Genomic DNA, 21494 nt, shown 5'->3' on the forward strand with positions numbered 1-21494 from the left:
CTCATTCTTCTTCCTATTCCTGCCCCAGACCCCCAAATTCTTGGGAAAAGGGATCAATTTTACAGCATCAAGTCAAGATTTTAAAACAATATCCTCCGATGCCTTCTGGGCTCCACAACTGTTTTGAAAAGAGACAACCAAGTTTCCAGACAGCCAGCTTACCAAAATACTCCCAGCAGTGCTTCTGTTTGGGGGTGCCCTGGGAAGTGGGAGAACTGGCCATTCGGAAAGGACCCCAGTAGCCATCACTGCCTTTGACAGAGCCATCCCAGGTCGGAGTGTCTGTTGCATCAGGGAATACTGGCTCTGTACCTAAAAGGCTCCTTCAGTGGTATTTGTTAATTTGATGTTTCACAATTCCTAGAGACTTCTACCACCCAGCTGTGAAGGTTAAACCGTGAGTTGCAGAATAGGCAAGGTTAAGAAGCCAGTTCCCTGGGGATAATCACAGACTGCTTTATCAGGCTGGAGTGGATCCTGTTATTCCTAAGCTCCCGAATGGAAATTCAGGTGGAGGCAGGCAGGAGGGTGATGGCTTTGGGCTGGCATAGAAGAGGCCTGGAATAAGCTTTTTTAAAGTGAATGTGTGAGCCCCTGGGAGGGGCGGCTTTCAGAGGCCTTCAGTTGTGACAGTTCACCTCTTAGGACACCACCCACCCAGGACTCTCTCCTTAGGGGAGAAAGCCTTTCAGGGAATGGAGGAGCCGCTCAGGGAGGGGTGGAGAGGGCTGGCAAGAACCAGAGACAGCTCTGTTGGTTGAGGCGCCCACCTATTTTATATAAAGACTGGGATTTGAACGTGGAAGCACGCTCCCCAGATGATGTTACGAATATACATTTTTAGACACATGTGGTGAACGCTTGCTTTCTCCTAGCCAGGGGCAAGCGGAAACGTTTCAAGAGTGTGGTACTCTCTGCCCGCAGAGAGGACGCCCTAGCGGTTTCTTTGGCATCCTGGGCCACAGCAGTGGGATGTAGGACGCTGCCTGGGAAAGGCGGACAGGGGTCGCTAAGATGTCCCGACGGTCCCGACCCCTGGAAGCCCACGTTGGTTACAGGGGAGAGAGGAATCTAGCAGACGGGTGAATGCGGGCTGCGGGGGATAGAGCCACAGCCGAGAGCAACCAGGGATTTGGCGGGGTGGGGTGGGGCTCTGTAAAAAGAGTGCGGGGCACTGAGCGGCCGCCGAGAGAAGGGGGGAGATCTTGTCTGAATTAGAGATGTGTTAACAGAGGAACCAGGAGTCTGAACGGCGGGAGTTTGAATCTACGCGGGTTCTGCGGATTCTGTTTAAGAGGGTGCCCCAGACCCCCAAATTCTTGGGAAAAGGGATCTTTTCTTGGAAAAAAGGTGCAAAAAAAAGGTGGAAAAGGTGTCGGGGTGCGGCGAGGGGAGCAGGGCGAGCAGCGCGCGGACCCCGGGAGCGGCGAGCGGACACCCCCTTCCCCCGGCGCCGCGGCGGGCGCGCAGGCTGTGGCCGGCGGACACTTCACCCTACCCCACCCCCAGGACCGGCCGGGCGCGGGCAGTCGGGCCGCCGGGCCTCCCCCTCCCCTCGCGCGGCCTCTCCCCCGCGCCCCCTCCCCCGCCGAGCCGGGCCGAGCCGCGGAGCCGCTGGGAGAGCGCGGGGCGCGGGCGGCGGGTCGGCGCGCGGGCGGCGGGGCATGGCGCGGAGCCGGCCCGGCTGGTGCGGGCGGTGCGGGCGGCGCGGGCGGCGCGGGCGGTGCGGGCGGGGCGCGCTGCTGGCCTGCGCGGCGTGGACGGCGGGCTGGGTGCTGGCGGCCGCGCTGCTGCTCCGCGCGCACCCGGGCGTCCTCTCGGAGCGCTGCACCGACGAGAAGAGTCGGCGCATCCTGGCCGCGCTGGTAGGTCCCGCCGCCGCACTGCCCCGCGCCGCGCTCCCCGGGGGCCCGGGGTGGGACACCCTCCGCTGGCCCCGGGAGCGGGGGAGTCGGGCGCGGCCGTGGCACCCGGGGGGGCGGGGGTCCAGACACGGTGCGTGGAATGCCCGGTGCGTACGACCCGTCTCTGCCCGGTAGTCTGTGGGTGCGCGGAGGTGCCTCCCTCCTTTCGCCAAAACTGGTCCTTTGTCCCAAGATAGAGTTCCTGCCCAACGGCTCTCCTGCCGCCCCTGAGCCCGCGCTCAGCAAGTTTGCAGGTCTGCGCCGAGTCTCCCGACAGCCCCTCCGTGCCCGCGTCCCGTGTGGGGCGGCCGGGCTCGGGGCGCTGGCGACGGCGCGGCCGGTGTTGGGGCTCGGGGCCGGCGGGGACCGCGCCTCTGCTTCTCGGGTGCTCTCGCTCGGCGGCTGTTCTGTGATTCCAACCTGGGTGCATCTCGCTGAGCCCAACGCAGACGGCTGGTAGGGCCCCTGACTCCCTGCGCCCCAACGCCGCGGCTCTCGCGGGCGCGGTTTGTGGGACCCCAGGCAGAGTGCGCTCAGGGGAGCGGACCCCCGCAGACCCCTGTCCTGGGGTCAAGACAGCGGTTTCCGAACAGGCGTGGGCCTGAGTGGTCCTAGCTGGGCTGGGCAGGCTGTTGTGTGCACTGGGCCCCAGATGCTCATCCGTTCATTCCAAACGTTGGTGGCTCTCAGTCTCTCCGTTTGGTCCGGAAGGTTATGGGGGTTAGGAAGACTTGGAAAGAGGTAGGAATCCCCGAAAGGAAAGCCGAAAAGGTGAAGACAGCGGGCAAAAGCGGCCACTTTGGTTTCTTACGCAATTATTCACTTCCTAAAACAGTGATCATCTAGTTGAGCATTTGCTGTGAAAGATGATCTATTTTTTAAGAAATCTTCAAAAAACGCATGGGAAGTTTACAGTCCAATTGCTTACATATGGGTGGGGTTTTTGAGATTGTAGGTTTTCAAATTTTCATAGCCTAAAAGTTAAAAAAAAATTTTAAGTGAGATTGGAAAAATTAAAGGACTGAAACATACAAACGCAAATCATATTCCTTAATTGAGTCTGATCATGCATTGATCATAATGCGAGTGAGACCCTCATCAACGATTCCCTCCATCCTGTCTCTCAATCACCTATCTATTATCAATCATCTATGGACTGTTACACTGAATTCTATCAAGTTTTCTTTAACTTACAAAAACTGATCAACTTTCTCAGTAACCCATATAAAAATTCCTTCTACAAGGCTTATTGCACCTCTGTTTTGGGGGGACTGATTGGCTAATTTTAAGGAACAAAAAGAGGTTTTTTCCCAGGATGGAATACCTGTTTACAAAAATAATACAATAATCTTTTTCATTAAAATAAAAGTGCTGTTTTCACTTATTTATCTTCGGTTAAGTGGGAAAAGGACTAATGGACATTATATGGCCTAATATAATTTAGGTAATTGCTAATCATAACTTTCGCAGCATGCCAGCTCATAAATTAAAACCAATTCTGGTTAGAGGTTCTACCAATATATCTCTAATGGCCGCCAGCGGGGGTTGTTTTTAGTCTGACATGAAGCTGAAGATGTGGGCTCTGCTTCTGAAGGCTCCCCATCTTGCCTACTGCCCAAAGAACAATTTGAAATACTGCCTTTGTCTGTCTTCCTGAAGTTCATCTGACGTTGTCTCCGTGAACTGATTTTTCGGGAAGCATCATCTGGGCACCCCGTTCCCAGGGGCCATTATTTCTCACCTGTGCTCAGGGCTTGCCTTTCTCTCCCTCTCTCCTTGCCTCGTCCCCTTCTACCTTCTCTGTTCTGAATTTGTGGGTGTCAGCCCCACCCAGCACCCTGGCTCCCTGTGCCCCAGGATACTCTGAACTAGAACGGGGCTTGAACAGCCCCTCGGTCTCCACAACCCAGACTCTGCTGGGCCCTGGCTGCCATGCAGAGCTTGGCATGGTGGCCACCCAGGACTCGGGCTGAATCGACCCTCTGTCTCTAGGCTCCCAGGCACTTTCAATTCATTCTGCCTGGCTTTTGTCCTTAATGAAAAAACTGGCCGTTATTTTTCTGACTGCTCTCCAGACCCTCATTAGCTTTCCCTCGGAATACCAAGCACAGAAGGAGCGCACTGCCACTGAGCAAGAGGGAGCCCTTTCCCTCCCTGGCAGAGCCCGGGAGGCCCGCACCCCTGCTGGGGTCCCAGGCCGCCAGTGTGCCAGGTGCCATTGCTGGTCTGCAGAGGAGTCTGCAGACAAAGGTGCAGAGCTCAGGGAGCTGGGAGTCGGGCTTGCCGGCTCCCGCAGGCGGCACCCCTCCTGCCCAGGGAGCTCAGCGCACTTCATGGCCCTGGAAGGGGGGAGAGTTGGAAGAGCCAACTGGAGTTGTTCCAAGGAGTTGAGCCCTGGGTCCTCTAGCTTTGGAGGTTTTTGAGTCAGACCACTGTGCTCCTCTGGACCATGGCTTTTCAGCACATCTCATAATCAAGACATCTGTAAGCCCTCTTCAACCTCTCTGTGAGGTTTCTAGAGCCCTTCTTTTCTAGTGAGCTGTGCCCCGGGCTATCCCAGGCTGCTGAGCGTCACCAAGCCTGGCTCCCCGTTCCAAGGGCAGAGCACTGCACACGGCAGCAGAGGAGGCGCGCTGTGGGTGCCCGCTGTGTTTGCTCTGGGCGGGCCCTGAGCTAAGTAGCTGTCTGCGTATTAGCCCATTTCAGCCCTTCGATAACCTGTGCTGGGGATGTGCTTATACTCTCCTCACTTCACAGATGGCAACACTGAGCCCCGGGACGGACAGTAACTTATCCTGATTCACGCAGTCGTGGCGTCTGGAGACAGTATGCGACCCTGTGCAGTGTGATAGTAGAGACCCCCTGGCAATCGGTGGCTTCCCCGATAACGAAAGCCCTGAGTAACAACTGGGTATGCTTCATCCTTCTGTAGCATATCATTTTCAAGGCATCTCAAAAATATTCCCACGGGCTCTGTTATGCAGAAGGCTTAACTCCCTTTTGGCTCTTTGGCTCTTGATGTGACTTAATCTAGTTGCCTCCAGTAGAGATTGCTTTTTCATAGGGCGGGCTTAACTTTCTTTGCTGTGGTAGAAACCCATGGTCCCAGTGGGACTACAGCATCCAGAAAGATTTTATAGCAGGGAATGTCTCTGTTTTCCTGAGTGCTCTGGCCGTGTGCGTAATGTGTATCTTCTGAGCCATCCAGGGGTCAAGAGGGGTTGCGCAGTGGACAGGCTAAATGCTCTGAGATTCTGCAATGCACAGCCGGCTGCTCAGGGAAGGAGTTCTATCGTGGGCTCTGTTGCTAACCACGCAGAGACTTCATGCTCCTTAAAAACAAAAACAAATACACAAAAGAAAACCCAGCCTTCAGGCATGACCTCTGAGACCCCATCAGCAGTTTCTCAGACTCAGTGGACAGGTTTTGTTTTTGCCTGAGAACCATGATACGAGCTGGAGAGATTCTAAGCAACAACTGCTGAGACATTCCTACCAGAACTGAGAATTCTGGGAGCGTGCGTTTGTATGGATGCACATAGTCTAGAAACACAAATCCACTGTGAGTTTAAGTAATTAAAAAATGCCCATCCATGGTAAGGAGACTTTGTTTACTTGGTTGTTGTTGTTTTTTTTCAATTTATTTTAAAATGTGATACCTGTGGATTTTGCATGTACGCACATTTGGGCACAGAAGCTTACCTGTGTTCATGCCAGCAGCACCCCCTCGTTTTCAGAGAAAAGTGACTTTAAACACTGAGCTCAAGTGAACAAACCACTTTTATTGAGTTAAAACACAGCTACTTCAGTAGGACATGCTGCTCATAAAATAATTTCACTATTTCCTCTCACATGATGGCAGTTTTTAATTAGCTCGTAAACTTGTAATTTGTCCTTTAAGTTCACTGGTGTTTAAATGCGAGGTTAATTCTTCTCCGGGTTTAGGAGGCACAGACCTGCCAAAGGATTGTGCAGACTCACTCCAGCACTGGTTGCCAGCAGAGCCCTGGCGCATGAATTTTACGGTCTCTATAAGACAGTAAGGACCCAAAATGCCAAAAGCACATCATCCTAAAGGATGATGATGAAGAGTAACTCTGTAATAACCACACTGTGCACACCCTGTTCTAGTGTTGACTATCTCTTATGATGAACGAGGTGATAGGGGTACCAGAAGTTAGGTCACAAACCCAAGACCTCCCCTATGGTAGCTGGAGGCCCCCTGGGGTCCTGGGCACCTCGCTCCACTTTCCTGGCCTTTCTGATGCTCGACACTGCAGCCCCCGAAGTTGTCAGCCCTGCAGGAGGCACACTTCTACCCCAATGTGGTAAGCCTCAGGAAAACAGCCCCAAATAATGCTCCCCTCCAAAATTGATAGGCTCTATGCCCAATTCGATGATTATACCATTGTTCAAAATGTCTTGCAACTCCTGTTTGGAACGGCCGTCCAAATTTGCAGGGGCAAAATTGTATAGATTTTAATTTGATTTGAACTAGACTTCATCAGTGCAGGATAGTTTTGTAGAAAACACTGTGCTATGGGGAGTCAGTGGGAGAGAGGATGTGCAAGTGAGTCTGGTGGATTGGGAGCTGGGGGCAGAGGGCGGAGATGAGGCTTTCCAGGGGCAGCCGGGCTGCCTCCCCACCCCCTCCCCACCCGCGGAAGGTTGATCTGGCCCTTGCAGGGTAGAAGCATTTTTGTGTGGTGGAGACATGGCATCTTCTCATAGGACAGCCCGGTCCGTGACACACGGGTGCTTGCACTAACTTTGCTCTCCAACCCCCCTGAATTGTATCTGGTTCTCTGAACACACTACTTTGCAACTCTGGCTCTTTGCACAGCTTATTTCCTGCAATGGAACTGCCCCCTTTCTCCTTCTCTGCTAGGCACACTGCAATTAGGCTTTCAAAATTGAGCTCAGACACATCTCTCCGGGAAGAAGCCTCCCTCTCTACCCCCCACCCCCACCACAATGACCGGGGCTGGAGAGGGTGGGAGAGAAGTAGCATTCACTAAGACCATGGGTCCTCTGCACCTGTGACCTTGGTTGACCTTCACAGGTCTCCTGTGACACTGTATCAGCATCCCATGCTATAGACTTGGAAACAAGCCACCAGCCCGTACGGGGCAGAGCCAGGAGGCAAACCCAGTCTGCCCCAGAGCCAAGGCAGTGTACCTATCCTGCACAGATCATCCTCTGCTCTCATTTATGAGTTTTGAAGGCAGCCACCTCTGTAATGTGAACTCCTGAGCCTGGTACCTGTAGTTGGATAGGGGCTCAGCTCACATGCAGCTGGGTGAGGTCGGGAGAGTGGCATTATTGATTTGAAGGTGGCCACGTGTGGCTGAAGCAGCAAGGCCTTGCCCGTGGCCGTTCCCAGTCCCAGAGGAGTGGAGCAGTCTCCTTGGCCCACAGGTGTCTCTCCTGGCCAGTGGCAGGTTCAGCTGCAGAGTGTCTGCCTCCTCCCTTCTCTCTGGCTTCTCCCAGGATTCTGAAGCTCTCAGCTCAGGACTAACCCCCTCCCACCAGACTGGTTCTGTCACCTGCTTTTCTTTTCCTGTTCTGTACTTCATACAGAAGCACTTTTGATTCAATTCTAAATGTGACAACACTCCAAAGATGTTTATGGAATTGAATCAAATAATTTTGGGTATCATACTTAAAGGAATTTTTGGACTTTATAAGGAAATTTACTAAAGAAATGTGAAACTCTGTAAATACCAGATAGCGTAGGGAAAAAACCAGCAACAAGTAAAATGAATGGCCCCTTTTTGCTCCTGGTTGTCTAGAACACTTCACCCTTCCATCCCCAGCTCCCCTCTGAGAATATCCTGAGAGGTCTGGGGCAGCCTGAGTCAGCGGCTGTGACTTACAAGGGGCGATATGGAAGCGATTCTCAGCAGAGAGTGAGAGACTCAAAGGGTCCTGATCCTTTCAACACTTGTTTCTTGACCCCAAGCCATGGAATTAAGAGGATGGCATTTTACCAGCGTGTGTTGTGTTAAATTGCAAGATGAGCACAGCATCAAGTGTGTTTAACACAGTTGTTAGCACAGTTTGTTAACACAACGTCATCACGGGTGTCTGTTTTCCAAAGACAAAAAAGCAGCCCAGCTTGGCACCCCCAAGCTCTTGGGGCGGATTCATGACCACATACAGGTCTCCGTCACTTGCGTCCTTGTGCTTGGTGGGTGTGACACACTCACCACCCAAGGTTGATATACTAAGATCGAAAGCCCACAAAGGAGAAATGGCTCCCAGGAGCCTCCTTCAGCAGAAAGCCCCAGACTCCGGTCAGACGGCGTGGCCTGGGTCTTTCAGGCTCTTGTCCAGCTGCTGCCTGAAATGGTCCCGAAAATCCAGATACTCGTTTTAAGAACTGGGAATATTTCTTTTTAATAAGCATTCTGGTAATACGTGCTTTGAACAATTAAACTAGAGTATTTATAAAGGTCCACTGTCCTTTATCTAACACCTTGGGGCCAGGCATGTTTTTGAAGTCACACTTTTTTGGGCATTAGAAAAATAATATGGATCATATATCTTGTATTTTGCATATGAAGCAGAACCAGTAATCAAACCAATGAATAATTCTGCAGCACAATGTATGGAAATTCACACCAAGTCGAATACACTCAGACTACAATTAGCCCCACAACTCTTCAGTTGGGGTTTGGTACCACGTGAGGCTCATTGAGTCACAAAAAAGTTGTAGTTTTCAGAGCTTTTGGGATTTTGGAATTGTTCCTATATCCAGGCATTGGAAGTCCATTGTCTGGCTTTGAGCTGCTTGTAATGCAAAGCTGACCAGCATGAAACGACCCGAGGCTCTGAAGAGCCTCCCCTGGCCATCGTTGGAGGGCCAGTTTCTGATGCGCCTGTCTCCAGTCCTGCTGGCATGACCAGCCACGGGGCCTCCTCTGACTCCTCTTTCCGGAGGGTGCCCCTCCGAACCCCTGTCACCCTTCCAGACCTGCTGGCCTTAGACGCGGCACCACTTGGTGTCACAGACAGCGGGCTGAGGGGACTGCTGGGAGGGTGGTCACTATGGCTGGCCTGGCACCAGGTGACGCTCGCTGGGGACCCCCCTTCCGAGATCTGACTTAGCCCTTCTTGGATGGTGGCGTTCAAAGCTCCCCACGGCGACCTGCACGTGTGGCCAGCGTCGAGAACCTCTGGCCCGGACAGCCCTGTCTCTGACAGCTGACGGAACGGTCACCAGCGGGTGGAAGGCTTTTCCCAGCAGCACGTGCCTGGACGGGGGCGCGGTGTGGAGGGGGGACCCGCGTCTCGCCTCCGGTGTCCTGATTCTGAAGACCTGGGCCTGGGTGAATAATGTAATAAATACGAGACACTCGTTTAGCTCTTTCAGTGAATTACCCACTGACCCAAATAGCCTGCGTGGCTCACATTCGTGAGGTTTCTCCCAACAGCTGATCAAAGCGTCTGCGCGCAGGGACCCCCTGGCCCCTTCCCTGCCCCGCCCAGCGACGGCACGGCCGCTCCCGCCTTGTGACCGACTGTCCCCTTCCTTGCAGTGCCGGGAGTACGAGGGCGGGGTGCTGGTGGGAGACCTCTGTGAGGACCTGTGCGTCGGGGAGAAGCTGCTGTACCAGCGCTGTCTGTACTTCGAGAGGGGCAAGAAGGTGCTGCAGGCCGACTGGCGCGGCCGGCCCATCATCCTCAAGTCCAAGGAGGAGGCCTTCTCCAGCTTCCAGCCGCTCGTTCTGCTGGAGGACGCGGCCGACGAGGGCGGCCAGGACTTCCCCGAGGCAGAGCTGCTCCTGCTGGTGGCCGGCGAGGTCAAGAACGCCCTGGGCCTGGAGCTGTCGGGCGGCAGCCTGGGGCCGCTGTGGCCGGGGAGGCGCGGCCCTCGCTGGCGGGGCCAGCTGGCCAGCCTCTGGTCCCTGCTGCAGCAGGAGGAGTTCGTCCTCTTCAGCCTGCTGCAGGACCTGAGCCGGCACGCCCTGCCCGTGCTGGGCTCCTGCGGCCACTTCTACGCGGTGGAGTACCTGGCCGCCGGCAGCCCCCGCCACCGGGCCCTCTTCCCCCTGGACGGGGCCACGGGGGCCCCCCGGGGCGGCCGGGGCCAGGCCAAGGCCATCAGCGACATGGCGCTCAGCTTCCTGGACATGGTGAGCCATTTCGAGGACGACTTCTCTCACCGCCTCCACCTCTGCGACGTCAAGCCCGAAAACTTTGCCATCAGGAGTGACTTCACGGTGAGTGGCATGGGGAAGGCGTGCGTGTCATGGCGGGCGGGGGGGGCAGAGAATCTAGGAGAGGGATTCTGAAATGCAAGCCTCCAGCCTGGGCAAGCCGGACCTGCCGGAGCACCTCCTTTGGGGTGTGAATGAGAGAATTTGAGGAACACAGGCCCCGTGCACCTCCCTGGAGGGGGAATGATAACGAAGACACCCACGGCGGGTTTGTCCTCCCTCATGGCTCTTCTGGTTTCTCCAAAGCGGCTGAGCAGCTTCTTAGACCTAATTAGAAAGCCAGTTCTTGCTGAGTGCAGAGAACAATGCTCAGGAGACGAGGAGCCACAGCGGATGACAAAGAAGGGTGGCCTTGGGGGCTTTGGTGCCATAGCTAGTTCGAGGATGCTGTTTTACACCGCCCATGCTGTGTGATAGTGTCAGGCTTTTCCTGATACTTCCTTCTTGGAGCGGTTCTAGTTGGTCTCCCCTCCGCGGGTGAGACTTCTAGAGGGACAGCTGGAGTTCCGGTGCCTTCTCCAGGGGAAAGCCCTGCCCATGTGGAGTGTGTGTGTGGGGGGGCTGTGTCCTGGTCCTCCCCTCCCAGGCTGCAACAAGTCAGCTGGCGAATGAGGCCAACTTGACTTCGGCCACACCAGGGGGCTGCTCATTGAGGGTGCTGGCTCATGGCAGAAGGGTGCTCTTCATCCTGGTTAAAAACATAAAGGGACAAAAAGAGGGCTCTCTTACTGCCAGCCAAGGGCTTCCAGGGCAGGTAGCATAGGAATGCCTGCTTAAAACAGCCTGAAACCTAGAAAACGAAATGTGCCCCCATGTAAACCCCTTCTCCAATCAAGCCTTTGTCACTGTGAGGAGCACCGTGGCAACTTGCCCAAACTACTTTGTCCTAATGCCTTCCTTGTCCCTGGCTGCCCCAGAGGGATTGATAAGCTGGGGGTGGCTCCAAGTGTGGAAGGGAAAGAGCTGAGAGGTTCCAGAAGGTTCTGGGAGGCTTCTGGAGGGTCTGCACTCTGGGTGGTGAGCTCTGGAGGCGGTCGGTTCCGTCCGCAATATCCTGAGCTCCACGAGACCTCTAGACATGGTCTGAGCTGTGAAGGGGAGGGACACCCCAGGAATCTGCCAGCATATTTTTTGGAGGTGAAATCCTGGGCCAAGCTTCCCTAATTCATGAGCAGAAAGTTTATGTAATGGACATGAAGGACCACGGTTCTCTTTCTCAGAGAAGTCCTGGGAAACCAGGCGCCCCACGGCCCTGGGAAAGGAGGTGTGGAGCGTCCACTCACAACACTGGCTTTGGCGGTTATGGGGCAGAGCTCATCTGACACCCGAGTGTCCATCCAGCAAGTATTACGGAGTGTCAGCAAGCGGAACCCCACAGGAGCAGTAACACTCGAGGGAATTGCGGCGCTATCTGGGCTGGGTTCCCAGGAAAGGCTGTAGGAAGGAGGCGGAGCTGACCGGTCTTCCCCGGGGAAAGGGGAACATGGCACGTTGCTGGATTGTGCACTGCACTAGAGTTGTGCCTTCCAGCATCCTGTGCACGATAGGCACGAAATATTTGTTCAATGAAATAATGGGCTGCACTTTTTGACCTAGTCCCAGACTGTGCCCTCTGGACTGTGCTGGGGCACACAGGCCCTTGCCTCTGCCTGAGCTCTTCTCCTCTTCTCGGGGGAGAACGGGGAGGGAGGACAGAGGGTCCCCCTTGGCTAACCCTGGCATTACTGACCTCCTTACAGACACTGAGTTTGTTAACTTTACCTATGATTTCACAACTTTAAATGAGACCCAGCAGTGTCAGCATCACCAGAGAACTTGTTAGAAATTCTGATTTTCTGCCTTCCCCCCAAGACCTGCTGGGTCCGACACTCTGGGGGTGGGACGTGGTGACTTGCAGTCATTCCCTCTCTCCGGGGCCCCACTTATAGGTCCTGAGACTTCCTCTAGCGGTTGCAAAGGAACAACTGGGAAACACCATTGTTTCACACCTCCAAACCATTGCTAACAAGTGCTCCTTTCAAACAGATATGTGTCCTACTTGAGAGCCACACTGTTCAGTGGGGAATGAAACAATTCTCAACCCTTTCTAGTCTGATGCTGGGATGAAGTTTGATGAAGATGCGAGTTACGTCATTCCATTCAGAAAGAGTGTTAGGATTCTCCTGATACGATTAAAGAAGCCGTATGCAGGTCTTTCTGTTGGCTTGGTTGCTGTTCTTATTTTAGGTGTGTGGAGTTAGGCTTACAATAGCTGTAATCTATTCTGCACTATACACTAAAAATTAAAAAATAAATCTGGCTCTCCCTGGGAGACGAGAAGGGAACAATCAGGAACGGGAGCGAGAAGTTGCAAGGAGCTGAAAGTGTATGTAGGAGCCCAGGGGAGGCTGGGGAGATTGCCAGAAAGTATAGAAAGGAGGGAGGCCCTCTGGTCCTGATAATAAATTATGAAGACAATAGATTCATGAGCACAGCCTAATATATTTTTAGTGTATTAGCTAGGTTAAATAGCGAAATTAGCTATTTCTTTTGGCTAAATAATGAGATAGGAAAAATTGATTAAAATTGTAATTTCTGTTTGCTGCACCTGAATTAGTAATTAGGCAAAGCTCTTAAGTAGGGAAAAGTTCCCTGTTCTTTATGTTCATTATTCTCCATATATTTTGAAAGAAACTATTTTCCCTCTTCTGTTTTACTTAATCATCCCCCAAGGAAGTTTACTGCCTCTGGGATCACTCCTGAGTGAACAACAAAAACCCAAACCAGGGAATGTAGCTTCCAACACCGCGAGTTGCAGAGGAAATGGACCCCAGCCAGTGAGGCCTTGTTGAGATGCTACCAAAGGCAGAAGGAAGGGCTCGTGTTCGGAGGATGGCCTGTGAAGGCTTGTGAGATGCCACAGACTCCATCAAATTCATCAAGTCTTCCTAGAGCTTTTTTAATACCTTGAAGCTATGAACTGCTTGATTTGGGCAGACTCCAGGTTTTATCAAGTTTGAGATCATCTTTTTTTATTTTTTAAATTCAGGTGGTGGTGGAAAATCTGCATAATGTAGATGTTCTTCCTTTTTTCTGGTTTGAAGCCCATTTGGTTTGAAGCCAAGAAGACAAATCTGAAATTGCAGGGGGTCAATTGTGGGCTCCTGCTGACGGCGACATTTAGTATCTGGTGCTGTTGGATCGGGGTCCATGTGCATCAGCCCTAATGCGAGAGGGTTGATGCTGCCTTTCCCAGCCACACGTCCATCCAAGCATCAGTAGGAAGCCAGTTGACTCGGGTCACAGATAATGCCATAAGTAGACAGCGTAGGTTATGCCCACCCAATTTCACCATCATACCCACAGACCTGCCCCGGGAGTTCGGTTTCTTTGTTGTTGATATTCATGGGGATAAACTATCTGGGTCTCACAGCATTTATAATGCTGGTCCCTAAAAGTCAGAGGCCAAAGTGATACAGCAATGGGAGGGGAATTCATTTATTTTTAAGACATTTCAGAGAAGCTGCTTTTTTTTTTTTAAAAGGTTTGTTTATTCATTTGAGAGAGAGAGAGTATGGGGGGAAGGGCAGAGGGAGAGACAATCCTCAAGCAGACTGCACTGAGTGTGGAGCCGGACCCAGGGCTTGATCCCAGGACCCCGAGATCACAACCTGACCAAGCGTCGGACCCTTAACTGACCGAGCCACCCAGGCACCCCTCAGAGATCCTACTTTTAAAGCTGAAAAAGTGTTTAAAGTTGAAAAATGATACTTCTAGTTATAGTTCCAAATCCTAGGCTTTCGCCAGTGACAGCAAAGGTCCTTTTTGCAGCGAAAGCCTCGCAATATGGTCAATGCCTGGTGCTTGTGTGAATAAAGCAGGCGCCCCCCAGCACAGCCTGGCTCCTCTTCCCGGCAGGCAGAGTTCTGTGATCCCACAACCAGCAGGCACCTGCACTGCAAACGGGGAACGGAGGTGCCCCGGCTGCCGGTCCGCTGAGCCCCGGTGTCCTCTGATGGCCACGTGCTGTGTTGGTTACAGGTGGTGGCCATCGACGTGGACATGGCCTTTTTTGAACCTAAAATGAGGGAAATTCTCGAGCAGAACTGCACAGGAGATGAAGACTGCAATTTCTTCGACTGTTTCTCAAAGTGTGATTTGCGCATCAACAAGTGTGGAGCAGAAAGAGTTAACAGTAACCTGCAGGTAGGCGGCTGCCCCCGTGGGCGGGGGGACGTCGTTCTCTGGGGCCGCCGCTGCCCTCTGCACGGTGCACCCCCTCATGTGGCCCAGGTCACCCCTTCCATGCCACCTGGGCTCGATGTGCTCAGTGGGGACAGGGACAGCGGGAAGCAGTGTCGTCTGGCCCATGGGGTTGTCGGTCAAATGACCCCATGGGGGTCTCCTGGATGAAGTGGCCAGCAGACCCCATTGCTGGGCTTCTCATCTCCTCTTAATGTATTCCTTTTCTAACTTAAAATTTTACTCAAAAAAAAAAAATCCCTGCCCCAATTGACAGAGCAAAGGAATAGAATTTTTTTTTTAATGTTTTTTTTTTTTTTAAGATTTTATTTATTTATTTGACAGAGAGAGAATGAGAGAGAGAGCACATGAGAGTGGGGAGGGTCAGAGGGAGAAGCAGGGTCCCTGCTGAGCAGGGAGCCCGATGCGGGACTCGATCCAGGGACTCCAGGATCATGACCTGAGCCGAAGGCAGTCGCTTAACCAACTGAGCCACCCAGGCGCCCCAGGAATAGAATTTTTAAAAAAATTTCAGAGCTAGACGTAACGACAGGTAGCTCTCGGGCCGGCAGAAGGTAGCTGGGGTATGCAGGAATGGCACCCGTCAGCCGGGTAGCTCCTATTTCACCCCGGACTAAACTGAATTCCAGAGGGCTCAAGTATTTACCAAAAAAAAAAAAAAAATAGGATACTAAATGTACCAGAGAAAAACTGGGAGAGTTTAAAATACTACCCGAGAGTAAGGAAGGCCTTTCTGAGTATGGAACACAGCTCAGAGGCCATAGGAAGAACACGTGACAGATTTCACTATCTTGAAAAAAATCCATATAGTGGAAACAAAACAAAACAAAATCCCCCCAAATACGAGCAAAATTTAACAGTTAAATGAGAAAATGGGCAAACTGTTTGCATAATGCTGGTACAGATCAGGAGAGCAGGGGACAAAGGGGGTCCTCACGCACCAGCTGCTGCCTAAGGCTCAGAGAGTGTCCCCCAGGATTGTCCTTCCCCACTGGAGCTTCTTTGCCGTGGCTACTCCAAGTGCCAGGGGCAGCGTCCAGGGACGGGTCAGTGGGAGCTGGGGCACACGCGAAGCCCAGTCTCCAGCCTCAGTAAGGAACACCGGAAGATTTCCTTCTCCCTCAGGTCCGTGGAGGCTTGGTTCCCAGGAGCGCGCCTCAATAAATCCCTGCCTGCAAACCTCCCTCTTAGAGTCCGCTCTCCAGGGAGCCAACCAAAGCAAGGGGATGTCCTTACGATATAGAGTATCTGCAAATTAATATGAAAAAGGCCAACAATCTGATGGAAATGTGAACAAAGGATATCAACTTGACGATTCACTGGAAAGGAAGCACAAATAACTTTCACCCTGACTGCTAAGAGCAATGCAAATTAAACCATCAGTTGGCAAAAATGAAAGACAGCACAGATCCTGGTGGAGCAGTGGGGAGACAAGTGTTCTCATCATACGTTGCTGTGAGAGCGTATCTCAGGACAACTTTCATGGGGTCGATTGGGCAATAGATACTAAAACAAAAAATGCACATACCTCTAGGCCCAGAAATTTCTAGTCTAGAAATTAAGTCACATGTGCAAAGTGAAAATGACATACATGAACGACATTTCTTGCAGCATTGTTCATAATAGCAAAAGTTAGTAAAAAGCCTCAATTTCCACCAATAGGGAAGAGTCAAATAATCTATGATCTACCCACACATTTGAGGTGCAGCCATGAAAGCAACAGGAAATCCTTGTAAGAATCGACATGGGAGGCTTTCCCTGGTATTCGGTTAAATGGGAATGGAAGCTGAAGAACAGTGTGCAAAAGCCTGCCTTTTGTGCAAAGTGGAAGGGAAAGGAGATGCGTGTACACGTACTCTGTCTAGAAGGACATTCAAGGAAGGGATGGCCTCCCGAGAGCCAGGAGCAGAGTGTCTGATGGTCAGGAGCAGCATGGAGACCTAGGACTTACCTGTGGTCTGTCCTTGGGGACATTGAACAATTTTGCACATGGATTATCAATTCAAAACAGAACTAAGGTCATTTGTTTTTAAAAAGAATCCTCACCCTTGCAGGGAGGGGGAAACAGAAGTTAGTTGCTTATCTTCTACGAAAAGTAGCTTTAAAACACTGAGGCCTCTGTTCAGTGAGCCCAAGACAGTGCAACACAGAAAAGTAAAGCCCATTAATTCCGCAGCTCTGGGAGCAGCCCTCCCAGCAGGAGGGACCTGGGAAAGCTGTGGGAACAGGCCACGCGTTTAGGTGGAGGATTTAAGGAGATCTGCAGATTCAGGGGAGTTTTGCACCCTGTTAGAATTCTAGGCTGCGAGATGGTGGCTTAATTTTTCACTTCTGCTCCTGAAATAAAAGGGTTCAAAGTCCCTTCCAGGACAGTCTTTTCTCCAGGTGTCTCAACATGCGATCATGTTTGCCCACGACTTCTCCCCGCACGTCACTGGACCCTCGGGACAACCCTGTCCGGCGGTCATCGCGAGTTACGGTGACCGGCTTATGGCCAAGCAAGTCCTCAGCGACGCGGTGACTCGGCTCAGGGGCCACTCCTTCCGCGGCAGCGGCTGCCCAGCGCTCTCTGCTCCCCTCTGTCTTCAGAGGGTATTCAGTGAGCCGGGCCCTCCCCGTCTGCTCCAGGGCTGGATGCCGGACTCCATTCCTGGTGCTGAGTGGTTCAGGTTCTGGGAGGGAAGGCACCTTTGGGACCGGAGCATCCCTGGCGCTGGGGGTTTGCAGCCCTGCACTAACCGCCCCGTCTGCCGTCCCTCAGGTCATCTGTGACAAGATATTCCGCCACTGGTTCTCCTCGAGTCTCTGGAGCTCGGCCCTATCCTTCCCGCTGCAGCGGCAGTTGCGGGAGGCGGTGCAGGAATGCGCGGACCCCCTGCGCACCGCGCGCAGCCCCCGGAGAGCAGCCCCCGATGTGTTCTGGAAGCTTCGGCGCCTCCTCCGAGCCACGCAGAGGGAACTGCAGGAGGCAGAGAAGTAGCCGCCGCTGTGGCCTTGGGCGGGTCCCCTCGGGTTGGGTGTTGTGGGGGAGACATTCCTCCGGGCCAGCGACCGCCCCCGCGGGTGTCCCTGTGCTCTTCTGTGGAGCGAGTCGCTAATGCTCTGTGGACTCAGAGCTTTCACTTTTGCAGCCTCTCAGTCAGGAGAAGGCGCAGACCCAAGGAGCCATTGCTCTGAGGAGCGTGCTGGCGCTCAGGGCAGGAGAGTTGCAGCGGGCCTCCCTGCCCACGTGACCGCCTTTCTGCACACGTGCGTGAGCGTGTGCACACGAGCAAGTGTCGGTGTTTGCATAGGCACACTTGCATGAGTGTGAGTGCGGGCGTGAGTGTGAGTTGTACCGGCGTGTGCATGCCACGTGCGTGTGAGCAGGTGAGTGTGTGAAGCTCTGGGGTAAGGGAAGGTGGTTTCCCCAGCGTGCTTCTGGGTCAGCTTGCCTAGCTGGAATTTGGAATTACATACAATAAAAAAACGAAAGTTGCATCTTCAGGAAACATAATTTGTAAGGAGAGGATGTGTAAGGACAGCAGATGGCAGTTTTCGTTTTGAGGAGCGCATCGATTTTATGGATTGTGTTTTAGGGAGCACTTAACCGCTTAGCTCAGCGCACCTGCCTTCTTGCCCCGGAGGATTTGAAGCAGCGCGAGTGCTGAGGTGCAGCATTGACTTCGGGCAGGGTCAGAGGCCAGCACCTTCCTGTCCACGAATACGGAGCCCTGGGCAGCACACCCGGGTGGCAGATGCCAACAGCAGAGTCCCAGGGAAGCTCCTTGCGGTCCCTCCCCGGGCAGGCGGACGAAGCCCCGGGGAGCCAGCCAGGTGCCCCTGGGAGGGAACTCGGTTCTACTGCACACCCCGGGGGGCAGCAGGTGCCACAGGTAACCGGCTGGTCTCCCTAAAGGTAAATCCAGAAAGATGCTAGGAGAGGAAAAGGAAATTATTGATGGCTTACAAATTGAAGAAGACAAAGTGATCTGAAGTTTTTTTCTTTTTTTTAAGTTTTTATTTATTTATTCATGAGAGACAAAGAGAGAGAGAGGGAGAGGGAGAAGCAGGCTCCCAAGGAGCAGGGAGCCCGATGCGGGGCTCAATCCCAGGACTCTGGGATCATGACCTGAGCCGAAGGCAGATGCTTAACCATCTGAGCCACCGAGGCGCCCAGTGATCTGAAGTTTAAAAAAAAATCACAGATTGACAAATTCTAAGCACCCAGTCCCTTCCCGGTGCAGACAAAGGGGAATTGCGTACTTGTGTTCATTTGGATGCATTTCTTCAGGCCCTGTCCGGGGCCCTCACCTGGGCTCACTCGGACGTCTGCGAGGGAGAGAAAATCGAAGGCCCCGCCAGCTCTGGGTTCTGTGACTCCCGAGCACTCCTGTTTGAGTGCCCACGGTCACCTACAGTCCCACCCTCGCCTGTCACCACGGGCAGAGTTTCCCAAGGGCCCTCTAACCATGTATATGAACGATTCACTCTGCATCTGGAGTCTTGGGCAGGAAGAAAAAGCCACGGCAATCACTTCTGTGGCAGAAGGGACATTGAAACTAGTCTGATGCACAGCCCTTGGACTAGTAGATTCTACAGGAAAAAAGAACTGGCTCTTGTCCACTGAGCAGAGATTCTTGTGTCTCCAGGGCTGTGCTCTGTGCAGTGGTTTTCTGTAGGGGGGGGTCCCTTGGAGCCCCGTGAACCCGCTGGTCAGCTTCTGTCTGGAGCAAGGTTTCCATGAAATTGGGTGTAAAACGAAGGGCCAGTGAGCGAGGGAGGGGCAGGGCTCTGCAGTCTGTGTCCCTACGACTGTTGGCTTGCAGGGGGAGAGCGGAGGGTCTCCGGCGGGCTGACCCTGGGATTGCAGCCCTTCAGTAGCCTTGGCTCTGAGCCAACTGGCCGGGGGCAAAGCTGGCTCAGGAAAGGGAAAATGTTCCTTTTCATTTAGACCAAAATGGAAGCAAGTGTTTTTGTTTATCATGGAGATAATGCAACATGTAACTACCCAACACAGTGGTGCTCTTATTGCTGAAAAGGAGCAGTTTTATCCCTTTCCCCTGTGTTTGACCACCCCGTCTCTCTCTCTCTCTCTCTCACACACACACACACACATACACACACAGGAGCACCCCTTTCCCATCCCACCTGGAGAATTCCATGGAACAGCAGAGACTCCTAAACTATCTGTGGTAGTTTTTGTTTTTTAAACAATTTCAAACCCTTGCAAAACCATGCTTTTATATAATACAATCAACAAACACTGCTGTCAGCATTTAATATTTTTAATGTGGCAAGTGAGATCGTCTCTTGCTGATCTGATCGAGCAGAGTAGAGAAAACTCTCCCGAGCTGTGTGCTCAGAGGAGGAAGTCCAGCAGGTTCAGGTTCCTCCTTTTTCAGCTTTCCCAAATTAATGCAAGTGGTGCTTCATTCATCTCTAGTCCCGCATCACAAGCCGGTTTTTACCATGTATCTTGATAAATCATGGTTAAAATTATCTTTTGATCAAGTGATTCCAGATTGTAAGCTGTTGGGTTATAGTTGAGACACGTTGTATCTGCCCAGAAATTGTAGGCGCTACTGAGCATGTGATAAAAACCTGTCAAGAAGGGGTGGGACAGCCCCCTAATGTCACATGGCTACAGACATTTCTAAACCATCCCAGTTCTCATCTCCTCAGAGGGAGGGGAACAAGCAGTTCACAGATGTGCCATCTCCAAGAAGTCCTCCAAGCCTGCCTTGGCACCACGCTCAACACCAGCCTGCCAGCCGCCCATGATGAATGCCCAGGATGTTAAATTATTGGAAGAGCAGCTATTTTTTTTTAAAGATTTTATTTATTTATTTGAGAGAGAGAATGAGAGACAGCACAAGAGGGAAGAGGGTCAGAGGGAGAAGCAGACCTCCTGCTGAGCAGGGAGCCCGATGCGGGACTCGATCCCGGGACTCCAGGATCATGACCTGAGCCGAAGGCAGTCGCTTAACCAACTGAGCCAGCCAGGCACCCTATTTTTTTTTTTTTAACTTTAATTTGGAAGCTGTTCTTTGAGCAGCTGGGGGTGGGGGAGTTTGGCTGGAATTTTCGGAAGCCAAGGACCCAATAAAGGACCCACGGGCACTCGCAGTGGGTGGACAGATGCCACTCTGCATGGTAACACAGGGGCATTGTCCCAGCTTTCGGACTCTGGAAGCTGTGCAGAAGTCTTCGATCCTGATGTTGACCCCGGCCCTGCGCATGTGTCTTTCCTGGGGAGGGTACTTCATTCTGCCGCAACGTGCTGAGGCCGAGCCTCCGGAGAAATCCTACGGGAGGATGTGAACCGCAGAGCAGACGCCTTTGCTGGGGTCCCCGCTTTGAGTTTCTTGATGGGGCCACCAACACGGTCTGGAGTCCCACGAACTTTGCTTCCTGTCTCTAGGAGACGTCTCCGAGCTTCGGAACATGCCCGCCCTTCCCTCTGCTTCCTCGGGAGGTGCGCTGGGCCTGCCTGCATCTCTTGCCGCTCCTGCAGGTGCCCGCATCCCCAGCGTTTGCGCGGCATGAACGCTGGGGTGTGGCCATCTGAAGTTTTCTCTGAGTAACACCGTTTACCAGTGTTGTGACATCGGGCAGGGTAGTTCACCGCTCTCTGCCTCAGTTTCCCCATCTGAATGCATTAAAGGTTGGAATCCCTTGTCTCGGGGGTGCCGCGGACTGAATGAGGCCATGCATGGGAGTGTGGGCGCGCCTCCAGGGCTCTGTAACCCCTAGTTATTTTCAGCCACGTGAAGCCACAAGGCTGGCTTTGAGGGGGGGATATAATGCGTCCTGCTTCTCTCCCCACCTTCTCCCTGTCTCCTTCCTCTGCAAAGGCTCCTCCCCCTCTTGGTCTAACTATCTGTGAGCTGAGAGGACAGCCCCTAGGTCCTGGTCACACAGGGTTGATCCTAACCCAGGGCTTCTCGGCCAAGGGGGCCTGGGCCCTGCCTCATGTTCATGGGACCCAGAACCTCAGGTGGGCCCAGGGCAGTGACCTGTCCTTTCATAAAGGCCATCAGCAGACGCTGATGCACATCACATGTGTGGAGGCTGGTCGAGAGCTTCTGCTGTGGACTGTGCCCCACCCGGAATTCTTGTGCTGAAATCGAATTCCCTGGGGTGC

General features: G+C 53.0%; 1 protein-coding gene across 1 annotated transcript; it reads left to right on the forward strand.

The window, feature by feature from the left end:
• Positions 1-1664: 1664 nt before the first annotated feature.
• On the forward strand, positions 1665-21030 carry DIPK1C (divergent protein kinase domain 1C). Its single transcript, XM_081800969.1, has 4 exons — positions 1665-1865; positions 9446-10129; positions 14147-14311; positions 17130-21030. The coding sequence occupies exons 1-4, from the start codon at positions 1665-1667 to the stop codon at positions 17346-17348; spliced, it is 1269 nt and encodes a 422-aa protein (XP_081657095.1). The 3' UTR covers positions 17349-21030.
• The last annotated feature ends 464 nt before the right edge of the window (positions 21031-21494 follow it).

This window comes from Leptonychotes weddellii, chromosome 13 (assembly GCF_054177405.1).
Source record: "Leptonychotes weddellii isolate Sample4059 chromosome 13, ASM5417740v2, whole genome shotgun sequence".
In the NCBI taxonomy this organism is placed as follows: Eukaryota; Metazoa; Chordata; class Mammalia; order Carnivora; family Phocidae; genus Leptonychotes; species Leptonychotes weddellii.

Excerpts from the sequence above, each read along its gene's own strand:
- DIPK1C (XM_081800969.1), top strand. The coding sequence starts at position 1,665 with ATGGCGCGGAGCCGGCCCGGCTGGTGCGGGCGGTGCGGGCGGCGCGGG. Across the intron at positions 10,130-14,146 it reads CCATCAGGAGTGACTTCACG|GTGGTGGCCATCGACGTGGA; the intron begins GTGAGTGGCATG and ends TGTTGGTTACAG. Across the intron at positions 14,312-17,129 it reads GAGTTAACAGTAACCTGCAG|GTCATCTGTGACAAGATATT; the intron begins GTAGGCGGCTGC and ends GCCGTCCCTCAG.